Source organism: Herpailurus yagouaroundi, unplaced genomic scaffold (assembly GCF_014898765.1).
Source record: "Herpailurus yagouaroundi ecotype Mexico unplaced genomic scaffold, PumYag 250, whole genome shotgun sequence".
Taxonomy (NCBI): domain Eukaryota; kingdom Metazoa; phylum Chordata; class Mammalia; order Carnivora; family Felidae; genus Herpailurus; species Herpailurus yagouaroundi.
In genome coordinates, this window is record NW_024412467.1 from 5867170 (window position 1) to 5885281 (window position 18112).

Sequence of the window (18112 nt, forward strand, 5' to 3'; positions counted from 1 at the left end):
AAAAAAAAAAAAAAAAAAAAGAATGCCATTTTCTAGAAGACAGTCATCAGGTTTTACCAAGCTCTTAATATTCTACACCCAACAAGTGTCTGACACACAGTCTGTATCCAATAAATATTAGTTGAATAAATGCAAGTCTTTGGCTCCTTTGAAATTAACATCAATTCACAATTGACTTTTTGGTCCTGTTTCCAGAATTTAAATTGGTCAGATTCTAATAGTCTGAAATTCAATCTCTAAAAACAATGATGGGTTACATCACTCTCTCTTTTTCCCACTGTTTGCTGCTGACTTCGTGATGGCACCTTTCAGATAATCCTGCCAAGTCTAGTACAACATTCCAAATTACACGCACTGCATATGCTATGCTCCTCTGATTTCTTCCTGGGTTTTGATAAGAACATAAGGTCTTAGATAATAATGAGGGTTCAGGAAACGTCCATCAGAGAACGATGATAAGGATGAGGATGGGAAGTCAGAGTAACCAGAGCAACGGATCCCCCTGTGCCAGCAGCAAGTGATGAAATGATCAGTGTTAGGAACAGAGACTGCTCACGGGCAGGGGTTCGAGCTGGACACTGAATACATTTGGTTCTAGGAAGGAAGGGTAAATAGGACACAGAAGTTAGGCCTCACAAAGTTTCTGCCACACAGCAGATTACGTAGGACGATAGCTCTGTGACACCTCGCCATTAGTACAGCATTTTATTTGACTTGTACACACACTTGATGAACACACTGTGCAGTTCATAGTTAGAGATGTTGTGACACATAAACCAGTCATTATCTCCTTGTACTACTTCTTCCCTGTGCTCACAATCGAACACAGCTTATCATCTGTTTATGCAGAGGCTCTCCACCTGCTTGGGGAGTGAGAGCAAAAGGGAGGGAGGGGATACTGACTAGAGAAAGGTGTAGTAAAGTTTTGGAAGAAGGTATGTGTAATCTGAAATTTTCTGTCTAACAATACAGTGCAATCCTCAATTAGAAAATTATGATCATCCCTAATGTTTTTAAAAATGACCCCATCTGGAAAGGCAAGATGCCACAGCAGCAATGAAAAGCACGTGGAGGGGCGCCTGGGTGGCGCAGTCGGTTGAGCGTCCGACTTCAGCCAGGTCACGATCTCACGGTCCGTGAGTTCGAGCCCCGCATCAGGCTCTGGGCTGATGGCTCGGAGCCTGGAGCCTGTTTCCGATTCTGTGTTTCCCTGTCTCTCTGCCCCTCCCCCGTTCATGCTCTGTCTCTGTCTGTCCCATAAATAAATAAAAACGTTGAAAAAAAAATTAAAAAAAAAAAAAAAAGAAAAGAAAAGCACGTGGAGGTTCGCAGGCTGGAGCGTGAACCTGAACTCTGGCAGTATCTGCACAGTAGCTTTGGACAAGTCGCTGTGTGCCTCAATTTCCTCACCTGTCAAATGGGGGTAATAATATTTTCCCATCTGGTATGAGCCATTGTGAAAATTAAATGAGCCAATCCACATAAAGTACTTAGGTACTTAGCACATTGCTTCCGACATATTATACACTGAATACATATCGCCTTATAATTATTGTTAGCTATAAGCCAGCAGGAGTTCACAGAACAGAGAATCTTTAAGAATAAAGAGTTTTCTGTTCTACCAAAGGGAATGGATCAGTTTCTCTGCAAAGAACAGGAGATTTTCTTGTTTATGAAAAGAGAACTTTAATTAAAATAGAATGAGAGGGGGGCGCCTGGGTGGCGCAGTCGGTTAAGCGTCCGACTTCAGCCAGGTCACGATCTCGCGGTCCGTGAGTTCGAGCCCCGCGTCGGGCTCTGGGCTGATGGCTCGGAGCCTGGAGCCTGTTTCCAGTTCTGTGTCTCCCTCTCTCTCTGCCCCTCCCCCGTTCATGCTCTGTCTCTCTCTGTCCCAAAAATAAATAAATGTTGAAAAAAAAAAAATAGAATGAGAGGTAGTACTCTAAGCCTTAACCTCTCTGGTTCCAGAGTAAATACCATGCATTCAGCCAATATGTATTATCCCCGCCTCTTGCTCAAGTGGCCCTGGATGCTGTGCACACAGCATAGCAAAATGGGGGTCAAGGAGGACAAACTGAGCACCGTGCTCAGAACTGGGCATGCAGTCAACAGAGGACCACAGAGACACTACTACATCTCAACAGCTCTTGAGCACTTACGGTATTGGGGAAAGAAAATAATCTAAGAAGTATTTATTTTTTCCTCCAGAGCACCTAGCTCAGCACCCGCTTCCAAGAGGCTACTCTAGCTGGCATTTGACCCTTATCATTTTCACTTTCCTAAAACTGCTACGTCCCTTGGCTTCCATGGTGCCATTTCCTCCTTCGTCTTCCCCTACATGGGCCTGACCCTGCCTTTTCACCCTCATCACAGGATCCCTTCACCTTTTCTATCACCCAAATGCCACTCTTCCCGAATCCCCTGTTCTTAGCCTTCCATTTTCTTTCTGCTGGATGATCTCATCAACCACAGCTTCATCTGCCACTCAAAAGCTAATTACTCACAAACATGTATCTCTACATCCTCATCTCCTTCCTGGGCTCTTAGCCCACCTTTTGTATAGTCTACAGGGGCTCTCCCTTGGGTTTTCTTTTCTTTCTTTTTTTTTTTTTTCTTAAACATTTATTTTGAGTGAGAGAAGGAGAGAGTGCACGTGTGAGCAGGGGAGGGGCAGAGAAAGGGAGACAGAGAGAGAGAATCCCAGGCAGGCTCCATGCTGTCAGCGAAGAGCCTGACGTGGGGCTCAATCCCATGAACCATGAGATCACGACCTGAGCCAAAATCAAGAGTTGGACGCTTAAATGACTGAGCCACCCAGTTCTCATCTCCCCTGGATTTTCTATACAGGTATTGCAAATTCAGTATGTCCCAAACCAAACTCATTTTTTTCTATCCAAATTCTTCCTTCCTCTCATTTTCCCTCTTCTATTAGGTTTTGGGATAAAACACCATCCTTGACACTCATGCATACCTTTCTCACCTTCCCTTAGAAGCACTGTAAATTTTACTTCATTATTATGTGTCGAGTCCACCTTACTGTCTCCCATCGCTAGAGCACCGTGCCTTAGATTAGCACAACAGTACGGCACAATGATGGAGCTGCTCAGGCATCACAGGATCTGAGTTTTCACTGAGTTTCTATCACTGATTAGTGATTGCCTGACCATGGGAAAATTACTTAACATCCTTGGGACTTAAGGATTAAATAAGCGAACATATGTCACTGCCCTAGAGCAGTGCTTGGCACAAAAGTACAACTTAAAAATATTAGCCACTGGCTTTATTATTATCACCATATTAAGTATTACTATTGGTATTGATATCGCTGCATTTATTACAGAGCTGAGAACAAAACTGATAAATAAAAAAAAATGAGTGATTGAATCAATATTATTGTTAGGAAGATTGCTGTGCAGCAGAAACTGAAGACCTACTTTATTATGCATTAAATCACTGTGGGCTCTCACCAAGTCTTTTTAGCCAGTCTGAACTCTGATGCTCACTTTAAAAAGTGCAGATTAGGGGCGCCTGGGTGGCTCAGTCGGTTAAGTGTCTGACTCTTGATTTCAGCTCAGGTCATGATCTCAAGGTCTGTGAGATCAAGGCCCTTGTCGGACGCTGTGCTGACAGCACGGGGCCTGCTTGGGATTCTTTCTCTCTCTGCCCCTCCCCTGCTTGTATGCTCTCTCTCTCAAGATAATTAAACAAACATTAAAAAAAATTAAAGTGGAGACTAAAAATACCTATCTTACATACTTCTGTGACTACATCATGACGTAACATGTGAGCCCTGTGGAATATGAAAAGCACTCTATCAATGAAAGGAAAAATGCTTACTATCAGTACATGTTATCATACTATGTGACTCGACCCTTACGCTTCCAACAAAACACTGAGGTAGAGAGAATGTACAAAGGATTAAGGGAAAGAAGCTTCTCTTCTCTGTGTTATTTCTGAAAGGAATAACACGATTGCATTGTAATGGAACGATAGAAGGCAGACAGAGGTTAGGAATGATGAGATTTCTCTCCCGACCAGGCTACACAGAAAATGTAAAGCACCAATAGAAGATGTAATTACTTTCAAACCAATGAATCACGTGTAGAGTAATCCTACAATAATGCAGTATTTAGCACATGATGTCAGTATCTTCCAAATGTAAATATAATACCATGTCAAAAAAAGAAAAAGTGTTTTCTTGCTACATAACTGTTCCAATAATACTTATTCATTCTTTTGAAAAAATGTAAAAGTAGCAAGGGAGGGAGAGGAAGACAACAGAATGTCACTATTTCTTTTTATTTTAAAAAAAAATTTTTTTTTTCAACGTTTATTTATTTTTGGGACAGAGAGAGACAGAGCATGAACGGGGGAGGGGCAGAGAGAGAGGGAGACACAGAATCGGAAACAGGCTCCAGGCTCCGAGCCATCAGCCCAGAGCCCGACGCGGGGCTCGAACTCACGGACGGCGAGATCGTGACCTGGCTGAAGTCGGACGCTTAACCGACTGCGCCACCCAGGCGCCCCAGAATGTCACTATTTCAAAAAGAGGTCCGACAAGAGATAAAATAGCGAACAAGGTCTCACGGACACCCAAGATAACAACCTAGTTAGAGATATTAGAAATGATGGAATAAAGTCAGAAAACAACTTTGAGGGAAGTATTTTGCCTAAATTATTTGGGAGGCGGTTATTCAGTGAATAGAAACGCATCTGGGAATCTGGGAATGCATGTGGAAGAACACTTAATTACCTAGTCCTTGCCGAATCTCTCTCTCTCTTTTTTTTTTTTTTTCCCTCAATTTCTTTTCCTCTATTCTGACAGATATTGCTGCTCAGGTGTCCAAGCCACTAGGAATAAAGCTAGATATAAAAACCGGAATAAAATACAAATTTAGCACAACGTTCTTTCATCAGACTGTGTTCCAGTATGGACACATGGATGATTGGGAGTAACGAAAGAAAGAAATGGGACTCGAGACGTTAATGAGTTAGCATCATCTTGTTTTTGTTTTTTTTTCCCCCCCTTCAGACAGACTGGAAAAGCAGGTCACAGGATAGGCTGGGCAGTGTCAGATAACTCTGTGACTCACTTACAGAAATCAACCTGCCAATGTGATCCCGGCTTTGTGCCCTTGTTGCCCCTTTACTGCCTGAGTCCACAGCAGAGATGGGAGGACAGAGCTTTCTCTGCAAGGCTGTACCTCCCCTCTGGTGAGTCCTCCCTGCTGAAAGGTTCCCTTTTACCCCGAGTGCTCATTGGTTACTGGCTATGGCATTTCACTGGGCAATCTCTGGGTAGAGTCAACTCAGGGGTGCGAATGGATATCACGATGCTAAAGGGTTAATATTCTACAAGCAACATGACAAATTGGCCCAGAATTACACAGCACATTGACAAATGATTACAGCAAATTCTGAGAATGGATAATATTGTGTCATTTTTAGTCAACACAAAGACACTACAGGAAGGTACAACTTAAGATCTATGCAACTAGCAGGTGAAAACATAACTGGTCGTTAATTCATTCAAAATGCAGCTATGGGGTAAGGGAGATGGACCCGGTCTCCCAGGTTTGAGGTCTGGTTAACATAAACCAAAAGGCCCCTGGACCTCCAACAAAATAATCTGTGGAAACAAAGAGATCTTTTAATATACAAACTCTTTCATGTCTTAAAATGTATCTATCAACAGGACATTCCTTCATCTTCTTTCACACTTTAATGTGTGAATTTGAGGACTCAGAGATTCTTTTCCTCAGCACGAGAACATATGCCTGAGAGAAGAATTCTATGTGTTGTCATTTTGTGAATATATGTGAATATACGGTTTTATGTTGGGGAAGTGACTGAGTTTACTGCTCAAAGGAGGGGGGCCCAATTAAAGTCCGTGTCCAAGGTCCCACCGCCCTAGGAACCCTAAGTATATCACCTTCAACATACCAAAGTGAAAAACCCTCTCATGAGGAAGTTAACTCTTTCAAAATAACATGAAAAAAATACAATTTTATACTTTTTGAAAAAATTCCAGCAATATCTTAAAAAGGTAACAGAAAAACCAGTTCAGTGCCAGTTAATAAAAGGAATAAAACTCATGAGGTATTTATTGAAAATCATAAAGACACCAATCTTTCTGAAACCAGAATGGCACCTTGATGGTATAGTTTGCTTCCGTATCCCTCCAAATCCCATCACACATTTCAAGGAATCATCTTACCCATTCATATAAAAACATCAACTTAATTTTCCAACTGGATTAATAAATCTGAATAGAATAATTTAAGTCATATGATCGTCTGCTCACGACCAGCTGTTTTAAATTAGTATATTAAGTAATTTAGACACTTTTCTTTGCAAAGGTTGCGTGATTTAATAAATTCCCATATGCCTCAGCACGTGGCAGCACCACCAGGTTATCTCCAATCCAGCTGCTGTTAGGAGAACAGTTGCCAACTTTCAAACAACTGCAGAGAATAATGAATCAACTTCAAGCTGGCTCACAAGTAAACTTCTACTGCTCCCAGCTATCACATGGGCTGGTTTCAATGGTAAAGAAAATTAATTAAAGAGATTTCACCTCCCTGTGTTTCAGAAACAGGGAGTCATAAATATCCCTGAATTAGTAGTTTAAAAGCCCCTGTAGCTTCAGGTAGACTTAAACAGTTTGGACTTCTGTCTTAAATGCTATAGGTTGTTTTAAAAACTGGATTTTTTGGGGCGCCTGGGTGGCTGAGTCGGTTAAGCGGCCGACTTTGCCTCAGGTCATGATCTCGCAGTCCATGAGTTCGAGCCCCGCGTGGGGCTCTGTGCGGACAGCTCTGAGCCTGGAGCCTGTTTCAGATTCTGTGTCTCCCTCTCTCTGACTCTCCCCTGTTCATGCTCTGTCTCTCCCTGTCTCAAAAATAAATAAACGTTGAAAAAAAATAAAAATAATAAAATAAAAAATTTTTAAAAATTGGATTTTTTTTTTGACGAGACAGATTAGGATGTGCTCTGTTCCTTATTCGTAACATGAATTTATGAGAAGATTCATACTCATGGAGAAAAAAAATCAAGATTCTCATCTATTAAAGGCTCACTAGGAAAAAAAGGGCTTCAAAAGCTTCAGAGGAAAGAAGACATTAATACAGGAGTTTAAAAAGCAGCTGCAAGAGGAAAGCACCAAACAAGTCATTTTAAGTCACAGTCATTTTATGAATGCACAAAATGGCAAAATGACAGCGTGAGGTCCTCCTTCGAAAAAAGACAATATTTTATTGAATTCTGGTTAAACACTGGACAAAGCAATTTGTGCCGGATCAGTTATCCAGACCAGCAGTGCTACAGAAATCCCTGAGACTTTGGTGTTTCCAACAAGCACTCCTCTACTTGGCATAAAGCCATCTGGTTTTTATAGGGAAAAATAAGCAAAACATCACAGAAGAATCCCCTTACTTCATTTATTTCTAAATATTTGTTACAATTGAAAAGTACTCCCTGGATGGGTGGACCTTCCTGAAAGGACAGGAAACACGTTTTTACTAAGGAGCACAGGTGGACCCCACTGTCCGTGCAGGAGAGAGTGCTGTATGCTTCTTCACAAGCAACAGGGCAGAATGGACAAAATACACAATTTTACGGTTCTGATGAACTGTGTAAAACCATGCAAGGATCACGTGATTAGTCGTGGGGATTTGATTTCTTCTTTTTTTCTGAAGAGTACCTGTAACTTTTCTCAGTCATCTGCTCTCTGTATCAGGGCACCATACTGTCTGCCGTCTACATTTTTCCAACACATCTCGTAAGTTAAAATCTAAGTATGAAATTGTACACCGAGGTGGCTTCTGCCCTCGCTGTACATATACAACACAGAGGTTTAATAAAAAACATTTCAGAGATGCTATCTAGACCCATACTCTACCATTTCAGTGATTCACACTACTTGAAACTGACATTGTGGATGGATGGGTGTGGGATGGGGGCGTCTTCTCCAGGCATCTCCAATACCCTCTCCAGGGATCTCTGATACTTCCAGCAATGGAAACACTAGAGATCCCCAGGCAGAGTACTTCGTTCTGGGATCTTTCCGACAGCAGGGTAGTTCTAGAAAAGCTACAAAGATGCCTCAGGGTAATTCAGAATCCAAAAAAAGGACAATGAGTTTAACCCATGAATAAAGGCAAGAGCCTATTGTCTAACACTTTGGTGTGATCATCTGTTCACCTCTCTGTACCTCATGGATGCTGTTGAAACTGTTCAAGATGCAACAGATTTAAGAGGGCCACCTTTGGAACAACATAAAAGGCTAGCACTTATTGTGAAATTGTTGCCCAGTTGGGTAGCCACAGTAATTCCCCAAACAACTGAGTCAGCACTCACCCAAGTGGAGGAGAAAGAGAGGTGTTGATTCCTTAACCTCACTGAATCGCATTAATGCAACAAACTATTTGGAAAGTGTTCTAGTCTATTCTGCACAACAGGATGCATGTCTCCACTTGGCAAAATCTTGTGCAACAGGTATGAATTGTACACATTATTTGCCACTGCCCTAGTAATAAGCAAGAGGCAAGAAATTTCACAGGTGCAACAATTTATCTGCAATTTTGGAAACATTCCATTCACCAGTGCCAACGTGCCCAAAAGGACTCTCTCACAGGAGGCAAGTTTACCTACAATCAGCTAGAATGAACGCAAAGGAGAGATACAGGGGAACTTAACAGACACCTAACATAAAAGTTCTCACACTTCAGCCTTGACCTCCATTCTGTTCAAGAGCAGAAAGTTACTATGGATGGTACAGATCCGTCATTATTCTGCTTTCTACTTTGAAGGCTGTATATATTTAACGATTACAATTACGAAATCCTAGAATAAATATGCCTTCTATTCGCTGATTTGAATATTCGAACAATTAGCTGTGTTTGTTTGAATGCACACAAGGGTCTTTATTTCTAGTGGTTAGGATAATCAAGAAATGCCTAGAGGTGGAAAAAAAAATTAGAAAGACATAAAGGAAAGATGAGGGAGGAAGGAGAAAGTAAATAGAACAAGAAAAAAGATTTAAAAAGATTTCTATGTAGTCAGGATAAGTCACTAATTGAAGGTGGAAAAAATAACTGCTCACAGTTTGTATAAAGCAATCATACCCATGTAGCACTTCGACATGGTACAAAGGTATATAATTATAAACAAGAAGATGGAAACAAAAAGTTGTATCTTAATTAAGAGAAACAACGGAGGAAAAAATTATGGAAAAAAATTATGGAAAGTAGGAAGACGCATGCCACAGATACGCCCGGATAAATGACATATCGCCACGGGGGAGAGCAGTGCCTCAGACTTGAGAAGGTTTCGTATGACCTTGGCCAGCCCTGCTATTTCCTGCCTTGTATAATCACAGAAGGCAGTCAACGTTTGGTGATGATGAGAAGTAGGGTTTTGAAGAATATAATTATGGGCTGCAAGTGTTTTCTGTGGAAACAAAATGATCATTCATGTCTAAGATTGTGTAAATATGCCTTAATTTTGGTCAACAGCAATTTCAACTTTAAAAACACAGAATCCCAAAACCACCTTATACATCACAATTCTCCAAGCGATCTTCAGGGATAAGCGGGTAAAAGCAAGAACGTTCCAGATACTCTTCAAAAAATGCTACTTGGGAGAAAATTATCTACTCCGCGGTGACATGAGTTGGCCGATCTCCACATCGGGCCCAGCTCACCACCTCAAAAAGCCACATTAAAGGAGATTTAAGCAAAGCCAACGCAGTTTTCATCTACGAGGTCAGGTAGAAAAATGACTGCAATGCGTGTTACCTTGGACAGACTGTGGCAATCTCACACAAATTAATGGTATTTTGTGAACAGATGGGAGGTGGATATAAGAAGAAACCACATCAAGGGTCCCTAAGGAAACTTAAAGGCTCGGAAAGCTTCAAAACTCTCGCCTTCCCTCTGGTACCTTTAATTGTGGCTACAATAAGTGCATTTTTGCCACATGCTTTCGAAAGAAAAAAAGAAATGGTTATTTTCTTAAGTACTAACAGACTTACTTCTCTTTCAGAAAATCCACCACTCTTTTGAAGTCGGCCACGCAGTATTCTCTTCTCATTTCCGTGAGTACAGAGTCAGAGGCAGACTGGACCGGTATGTGCAGAAAAGCATAGACTCTGGGATGATTAAGGATTTTTGCCATTTCCTGTAAAAAAAAAAAAAAAAAATGGAAGGAGAAAACATTAATCATTTTAAGGAATCAGGTAATGGTTCCCTTCAGATCAACACTCACAAGGGCAATCAAATCAACACAGCTGAAAACAGACCAATCACCCAGGCTCTTCAACCGAGTGTCGACTGGCAATACTCTCTGATGACATTTGGAAATTTAATGTTACTTTCAGAGGATTCCACGCAAGCGTGGCTTCTTCATGTTGATCGTCTCTGTTAGGTGACCAAACAAAGGTAAACTCATGGATGCCTAAATAGGAAGATTTTTGAGTCTTTCAAAATAAACACTCCCTTGCCTCAAAGAAGTTTTATTATTTTGCCTTGCTACATTAGCAGGAAAAACACCAAGAGTTAAACAGTTGAGGCTCTACAATCCTGTGAGCTTGGATAAAATCTCCAAATTTAAGGCCAGTCAACACTTTTTTTTTTTTTTTTAATGCCGAAAGAGAAGAAGGAATACGTAACTCACCTGTTTCTTTTTCAGCTAGTTAATGAGCACGTATTTTCTGAGTATCTACTATGCGAAAGACACAGCATCACACAATGAAGGTAACCAGTTGGCCCGCTGATAGCTAGAGGTAGAGTGTGTAAGAAGGGAGGAACAGGAAGATGATCCAATTTTGCAAAGGTAGAGCAAAATGGAGCGAAGCAAAGTAGGAAGCCCAGGGAGTGTCTTAAAATTCCTCAGCGGATACAAAGGTGGGCAGGGAGAAGAGTGATACAAGGAAGGCTGCGTGAATGTGACCATTTATGAAAGCAGTGAGACCACGAGACGGATTCAGTCCTTCTCCAACTGCCCCCTGCCACTGGCGCATCGCCTGGAGCCTGGCGGAAGCGGGAGAAGAGGAGAAGAGGGTGCAGGGGGAGAGGGCATGTACAGAGAGACCAAGAAGTAAAAATGTTGGGAAAGGAGCTGCTCCTTGATAACCTGCATGCAACCAGTGATTTTTGGCTTTCGAAATGCTGCATTTTCCTATGTGTTATTTCATTTCGTCCTTACAACAGTATTTTGAGGATCTATGGAGTCTGAGAGCCAGCTAATTCTGTAGAGTCACCTCCTAGCTCTTCAGGGGTCAGTCATGCATACGTATTACCCATGCCCTGTGTGTCTCCACTTTCTTTCCACCAACTGTGAACATCAGGGCTTTTAGGAATGTGCAAGAATAGAGCAATGGACTCGGATCGGTCACCTTCTTAATAGCAGCCTAGTCGTTTAAAAAAAATCATTTTGGATCAAGAAATTCAAATAGCCAAATAACAGGACTCCTTGGAATGTTTTGTCCATACTTTCTCTACTAGAAATTAATAGGTATACACACCTTGTCTTCTATCTATCTGGAAAGACAGATAGATACGTGTCCATAGAGACATATACATTAGAGCTGGAGTTGAAGACTTTCTTATTCAACAGAAAAACGAATGCCTAACATATTATCTGTTCACAAAACTGTCATGTTTCTTGGCTGGGTACTCAGCCAGTAGGCTCTTCAGCACGAGCGGCACAGGAGGCCGCGTCAGGAGACGCTAATCATCACAAACCCTGCCGCGTACAGGCTGCCCTTCTGCTATGCTTCTCTGCTGGCCAGGTCTTTTGCGGCTGAACATCAAGATCCACAGTGTAACAAAAGTGTGTGTTTACTAAAGGGGCAGGACCCTGCGTTGGCCAACCTTCAACATACCTACTGTGATAAAAAGTGACACTTTAACAAGGAACATAATGCAGGGAATGAAATTTCACTCTCCTCCTCTGTGCCTCGGTTTTCTTATCTATAAGACAGAGAGAGTGGCCAACCCATCCTCTAGGGATACTGGGAAAATAAAATAATTCAGTACGTGTTTACATGTAAGCCCTCAACAGACCAATTTATCTAATACTCTTCTTTCTTCCTTGAATAGTTTCTAAAGTTCCTGGTAACACATTTTCATCCAGATTAATGGGAACCTGGGAACAGCTTTTCAATGAGCTGGTTCCTGTAACTAGTAAGTGAAGGAGGTTTAACTTGTGCTGATGTGCATACAATAAATTAGAAAGCGGTTCCCAGCGAGCACGACCTTGGGCCAGAAAGGGGAGTGCAGTTTCTCTCGGAAACCCTCAGGGTGGCCTGCTACAAGCAGGACCCTGCTCCGGGTGAACTAGTGGCCTGTCGCAGTATGACAACTTACAAATTGAACCGTTAATAGCAAACAAGGAGGATGAACGCGGTGAGTTTTTCCCGTGGGCTCTCAAAATAAGATGGCCCACTAGTAATTACCCTCAGCTTCATGCTACAGGCCCGGCAATGTTTTAGAATGGTAGGTGCCAGAACACAAAATAAAAATAAACTTACCCCTTAATTAAAGTCTGTATTTCTCCCACTGAAAGAATTAGGACTTCACAGATTCATGTACCCCGAAGAGACAGAGTAGATATTTTCTGTTCTGGTTTTAGGTCTATTCCTTTTCTCAAGAACTCTGCATGTTGGTGAAGGACCTTTCGGTTTCTTCACCTTTCAAAATTCTTCCCTTATTTCTAAGGTTCAGCTTATTGTTACAGGTTCTCTGGAGCCAGAGATTACTTCCTCCTCTCTGACGCCTCAGCAACTGCTCCTGCTGTTACCCAAGTGCCTTCTTGGTCCCACCTTGCACCAAGGTCATCGATCTCCAAGAGGGAGGCTCTCTGAGAGGAGGAAATAACTATCTTGCCCTTCTCGTTGGATCCCCACAACGACTACTGCTAGGTATACAACCAAACGTATAAATATAGATATGGGTTAAAACCACATGAACATACATAGAAAGAGATTACATTTTTTTAAATGTTTATTCATTTGAGGGAGAGAGAGGCAGAGCACACGTCGGGGAGGTGCAGAGAGAGAGGGAGACACAGAATCCAAAGCAGGCTCCAGGCTGTGAGCTGTCACCACAGAGCCCAACGCGGGGCTCAAACTCATCAACCACAAGATTGTGACCTGAGCCGAAGTTGGACACTTCCCCGACTAAGCCACCCAGGCGCCCCCATAGAAAGAGATTTAAAATGTGTGTGCTGTTTGATAGGAAGACAAATGTTCAAATAGTAATGGTTGGACTCAAGCAGGTAAACAAACATATGATTGGCCAGCCTTAATTTCTGGAAGTGAAAAATTCTATGTTAATATATAAGTAAATATAAAGTAAAAATGAGGCATTTCATAGGTAGCACCCCCTCCCCATTGGGTTATATATCTAAAAATCAGTTGCAGCTTTAGGTTGGAATCACAATGTGTTTTCTTAGGCAAGTAGTTTATAAATGCAATTAATTTATAAATTAATTATAAATGTGGGGCCCAGGTTAACCAAAGGAATAGGTGGGGGGGGCACTTAGTTCAAAATGTGGCTAACAAAAAAATGGCAGCCATGAGCAAACCCTGAGTTCTGAGCTGACTGTGAGTCCGAGTAGGTGGGCAAGTATGCGAGTTGGTATGTGGGCACACGAGGGGTGTGTGCATGAGGAGCTGTGGTAGCAACTAGTATGGAAACAGTATCTCTTTTAATATAAGGTCACTTACACTTTAAGGGCTAATGTATCAAGGCTGCTTAACATCTAGACGGTGACTACTTTAGAAGCAGGGATTACAGAATGGTTAACCAAATCAATGAAACAGTATTTCCACCCAGTGCTTTTCTTTGGAGCTCTCCTTTCACAAGCTGGTAATCGTCTCAATGTTTGTTAGTTTTTTTATGAAATTAAAAAGCAAAGAAAATGTAATGACTTGATGAAAACTGACCATTTTTAAAAGCAATCCTATAATGGGTACACCTTTAAAAGAAATGTGTCATTTCTGTTGCTCTGCAGTCATCATATGAATCATCATATTCTGTCTGGTTTTAAATATGTACACTACCAGTTTAACAAAGTCACTCAGCGTGTGAGTGCACAAAATGTACTAATACTTGTATTCAGATGTCTGTGCATTCATTTTGATGGTTACCAGTCATAAAGTCTGCTCAGGTTGTAGCTTTGTTAGAAAGTATACGCATATTTAAAAAGCTAATCTTGACAGTGCTACATTGTTTTCAACTAACCTAAGACATATGAGGAAGCAAAAAGCAAAAAGATACTTCAAAAAAAGATAAATTAAACCATTCCTTTAAGCATTGCAAACAAAGCTTATATGAGATATCATTCACGTGCCATACAATTGACCTATAAAAAAAAGGTGTGCAATTAAATGTTTTTTAGTATATTCACAGGATGGTGCAGCCATCTAAAATCTAATTTTAGAATTGGTTCATTCCCCCTAAAACGAATCCCAAATCTTCCCATTTTCCCCTTTCCACAACCCCCTCCCCCCAGTCCGAAACAACCAGCAGTCTACTCTCTGGCTTTACAAATTGCCTATTCTGGACAATTCATATAAATAGAACCATCAGTCTTTTGGAAACGGCTTCTCTCACTTATAACGTTCTCAAGGGTCATTCATGTTGAAGTACGTAGGCTTTTTTTTTCAATTAAATAAAATATAGGGATGTAGAATTTATTAAATATGCCATTTCGTACAAAAGTACCTCAAATGTTCTGAATATTTATTAGCTTGAAAGGTGGTAAAGCAAGTTTCATCCATACTTATGGACTTCTGCAACACAATCTAATGGCATAAATCTGACAGAGATTAGCTGTTACATATAAAATCTTTTTAGGAAAAACTACAACAGATGCAAAAGATGGAGAGGGAATGTTAAAAAATTCTTTAAAAAAACTTCCCTTAAAAAGAGAAGAACTGGGGGTGGGGAGTATAACTGATCATTTTTTGGTTCCTATTTTTTTGTTGTTGTTTCATTGTGGCAGAATATATGTAACATAGAATTTCCCATTTTGACTACTTTTGAATGTATGATTCCATGACATTAACATGCTTTCATGATGTTCTATTCAGCCATCACCACTATCCATGTCTAGAACTTTTTTATCATCCCAAACTGAAAACTCTGTACCCATAAACATCACTCCCCATGCCTCCCTCCCCCTGCCCTTGGTAGTCGCCATTTGGTTTCTGTGTATGAACCTGACTATTCTTCTAGGCACCTCATATAAGTGAAATCATTACAGTATGTGTCCCTTTTGTCTGGCTTATTTCACTTGGCGTAACATCTTCTACGCTCACCCTGCTGTAGCAATACTTTGCTATTTTAAGTATCTCTTCCAAGGAGCTGGGTGCTCCACTGTCAATGCCAGAGCACACTGTACAGGCTCCTATCAGCACTTAGCTCCCTGTCCTGTAATTCTGCCATACATGCTCACACCCCAAGGATGTATGTTATTTATTCCCTGCATCTCCCCATATCCTCGCTAATGCCTGGCCCTTAAATACTTAAGTTATAGTTGAAGGAACGAATGATTCGATGAGCCAATTAATTAGTCAACATGAATTATTTTAGAGGAAGCCCTGCAAAGACTTCTAGGTAAAGGTCAAAACAGCAATGCCTGTGTTCTAGGAGATCCTATTTCCGGAGTCACCTTCAATACTCCCAAAGTCATATAAGTCAAGATAAAATAAGACCGGAGTCATATGTCATCCATTACTTCATTAATGACACCGTAACAGCCACTAAGTGAATTACCAGCACCTACATTTACTCTCAGCAATCTAAAAATAAATTATCATTTAATAGCAGCAGTAAGACAATTGAGGGAGCCTAAGAAGAGAACACTTCCAATCCGCATGTCCCAAGTGAGGAGGATTAGATACTGTGAACAGATTCTAATTCACATTTGATCTATAACTTAATTATAACAGGAAATTCACTTCCAAACTGCAAAGAGTTAACATTTTCAGTATTTGCATTAATATAAGTTGAGCCCTCTGTTCTTTTTTTTAATTTTTTTTTTCCAACGTTTATTCATTTTTGGGACAGAGAGAGACACAGCATGAATGGGGGAGGGGCAGAGAGAGAGGGAGACACAGAATCGGCCCAGAGCCCGACGCGGGGCTCGAACTCACGGACCAGGAGATCGTGACCTGGCTGAAGTCGGACGCTTAACCGACTGCGCCACCCAGGCGCCCAGAGCCCTCTGTTCTAATTAGCCTTCACAGAAATGTTAAAAGGACTTCAATGCTCCTTTACCATTACAAGGGTCATCGTCAATAATCAGACTTTGCATTACAAAGATAAAAATGTATATGAATACTAATGTCAGAATGCTAACAGCTGTAATCACACACACATTTGTCTTCAACTGATGTTGCCATTGTTCTATTTCACAATTATTATTCCGCTCTGCCGTCACCAAGACATCAAGGGGGTTTTTATATCCTGTGGTAGTGATGGTTTCATGAATCTGTATGTATGTGAAAATTCATGAAAACTTGAACATACATGACTAAGTCAATTTTACTGTGCAAAATTTAAGATAAAACGGCAAAGAGGAAAACTCACAGTAAAATTTGTTGTGTTTTAAACACCATGTAACATGAACAGGTAATAGCCTAAAAAAACAAACCAACAATATACATATAGTTGCCTTGTTTTCTATTAAAACAAAACAACACTGAGTCTTCTAAACACTAAAAGAACAAATCAATACTTGATCAGTTTAATGGGGAAAGTGCAGTCTGATTACACGGAGCACTCAGCAAAGGCTGTCCTATCGGCTTCTCTCAAACCTGACACAAATAATTAAGGACTGCGACCGGGAGGCAGAGGTTGAAGATATATTTCTCATTTCTTTATGGTCTCATCATTCAAAGGCTAACTTCAGGTAACTTCTGTTTCAAGTGTTAGGTGGCATACTAAGAAGAATGTTCTTGTGGTTTAATCGCTCCAGTCACAATTGCTTGGTATGGACTTGCTCACAGCAAGTATTTAGTCAACATGAAACTAACTTTCTGGGACTGGGGATGCAGAGAAGGACAGCAAACTCCTGGGCATCTTACAAACGTGCACACACAAAACGGCGTCCTCTGCAGATGAGCACAGGGCGGGGGTGGGGGTGGGGGTGGGGGTGGGGTGGGCCATACATGCACCTCCTCTGACCCCTCATCTCCCGAAGTGGCTTCCCTCCCTATGGGGATGTTACCATCTCTGCCTAAACTCAGGAGTAGCCACGTGACTTGAACGGCCAATGAGATGTGGGCAGAAATGACAGGTATGACTTTTGGACAGCAGGGTTTCTCCATCTCTAATTTTCCCCTTCTTCTAGGATCGAAGTTCGGACGTAGAGACAGCTCAAACAGAGCTTCAGTCAGTCCCTGACAGGCATTTAGCATGAGCGAGGAAATACGTTTTTGTCATTATAAGACAGTGTCATTTTTTGAGATCATTTGTCATACAGCATAACCTCATGCATCCCACTGCCACACTGTCATTTTATGGATGAAGGAAAGAACATTTGGAGACATTTAAAATAGTATGTTCAGGGGTGCCTGGGTGGCTCAGTCGGTTAAGTGTCTGACTTTGGCTCAGGTCATGATCTCACAGTTCGTGGGTTCGAGCCCCAGGTCAGGCTCTGTGCTGACAGCTGGGAGCCTGGAGCCTGCTTCAGATTCTGTGTCTCCCTCTCTCTCTGCCCCTCCCCTGCTCATGGTCTGTCTCTCTCTCAGAAATAAATAAACGTTAAAAAAACTTTTTTTAAATAAAAAATAAAGTTTATTTATTTATTTTGAGGAAGGGAGGGAGAGAGGGAGAGAGAGAGGGAGGGAGGGAGGGAGAGAAGGCGCACACAGGCAGAAGAGGGACAGAGAGAATCCTAAGCAGGTTCCACGCTGTTAGTGCGGAACTGGACGGCGGGGCTCAATCCCACAAACTGTGAGATCATGACCTGAGCTGAAATCAAGAGTTCAACGCTTTACAGACTGAGCCACCCAGGCACCCCTGCAAAGTCCTTTTCCTTAAGCAATTTTCTTTTTTTTTTTTTTTTTAATTTTTTTTTTTTAACATTTATTTATTTTTGG

General features: G+C 41.4%; 1 protein-coding gene across 6 annotated transcripts in view; it reads right to left on the bottom strand.

The window, feature by feature from the left end:
* CDKAL1 (CDKAL1 threonylcarbamoyladenosine tRNA methylthiotransferase) overlaps positions 1 to 18112 on the bottom strand; it is a 717891-nt gene that overhangs the window by 270993 nt on the left and 428786 nt on the right. For all 6 annotated transcript variants that reach the window (XM_040460543.1, XM_040460546.1, XM_040460547.1 and 3 more), the window contains one exon: positions 10034 to 10179. In XM_040460543.1, coding sequence (XP_040316477.1) covers positions 10034 to 10179 — 146 coding nt within the window. The remainder of the gene's footprint in view (positions 1 to 10033; positions 10180 to 18112) is intronic.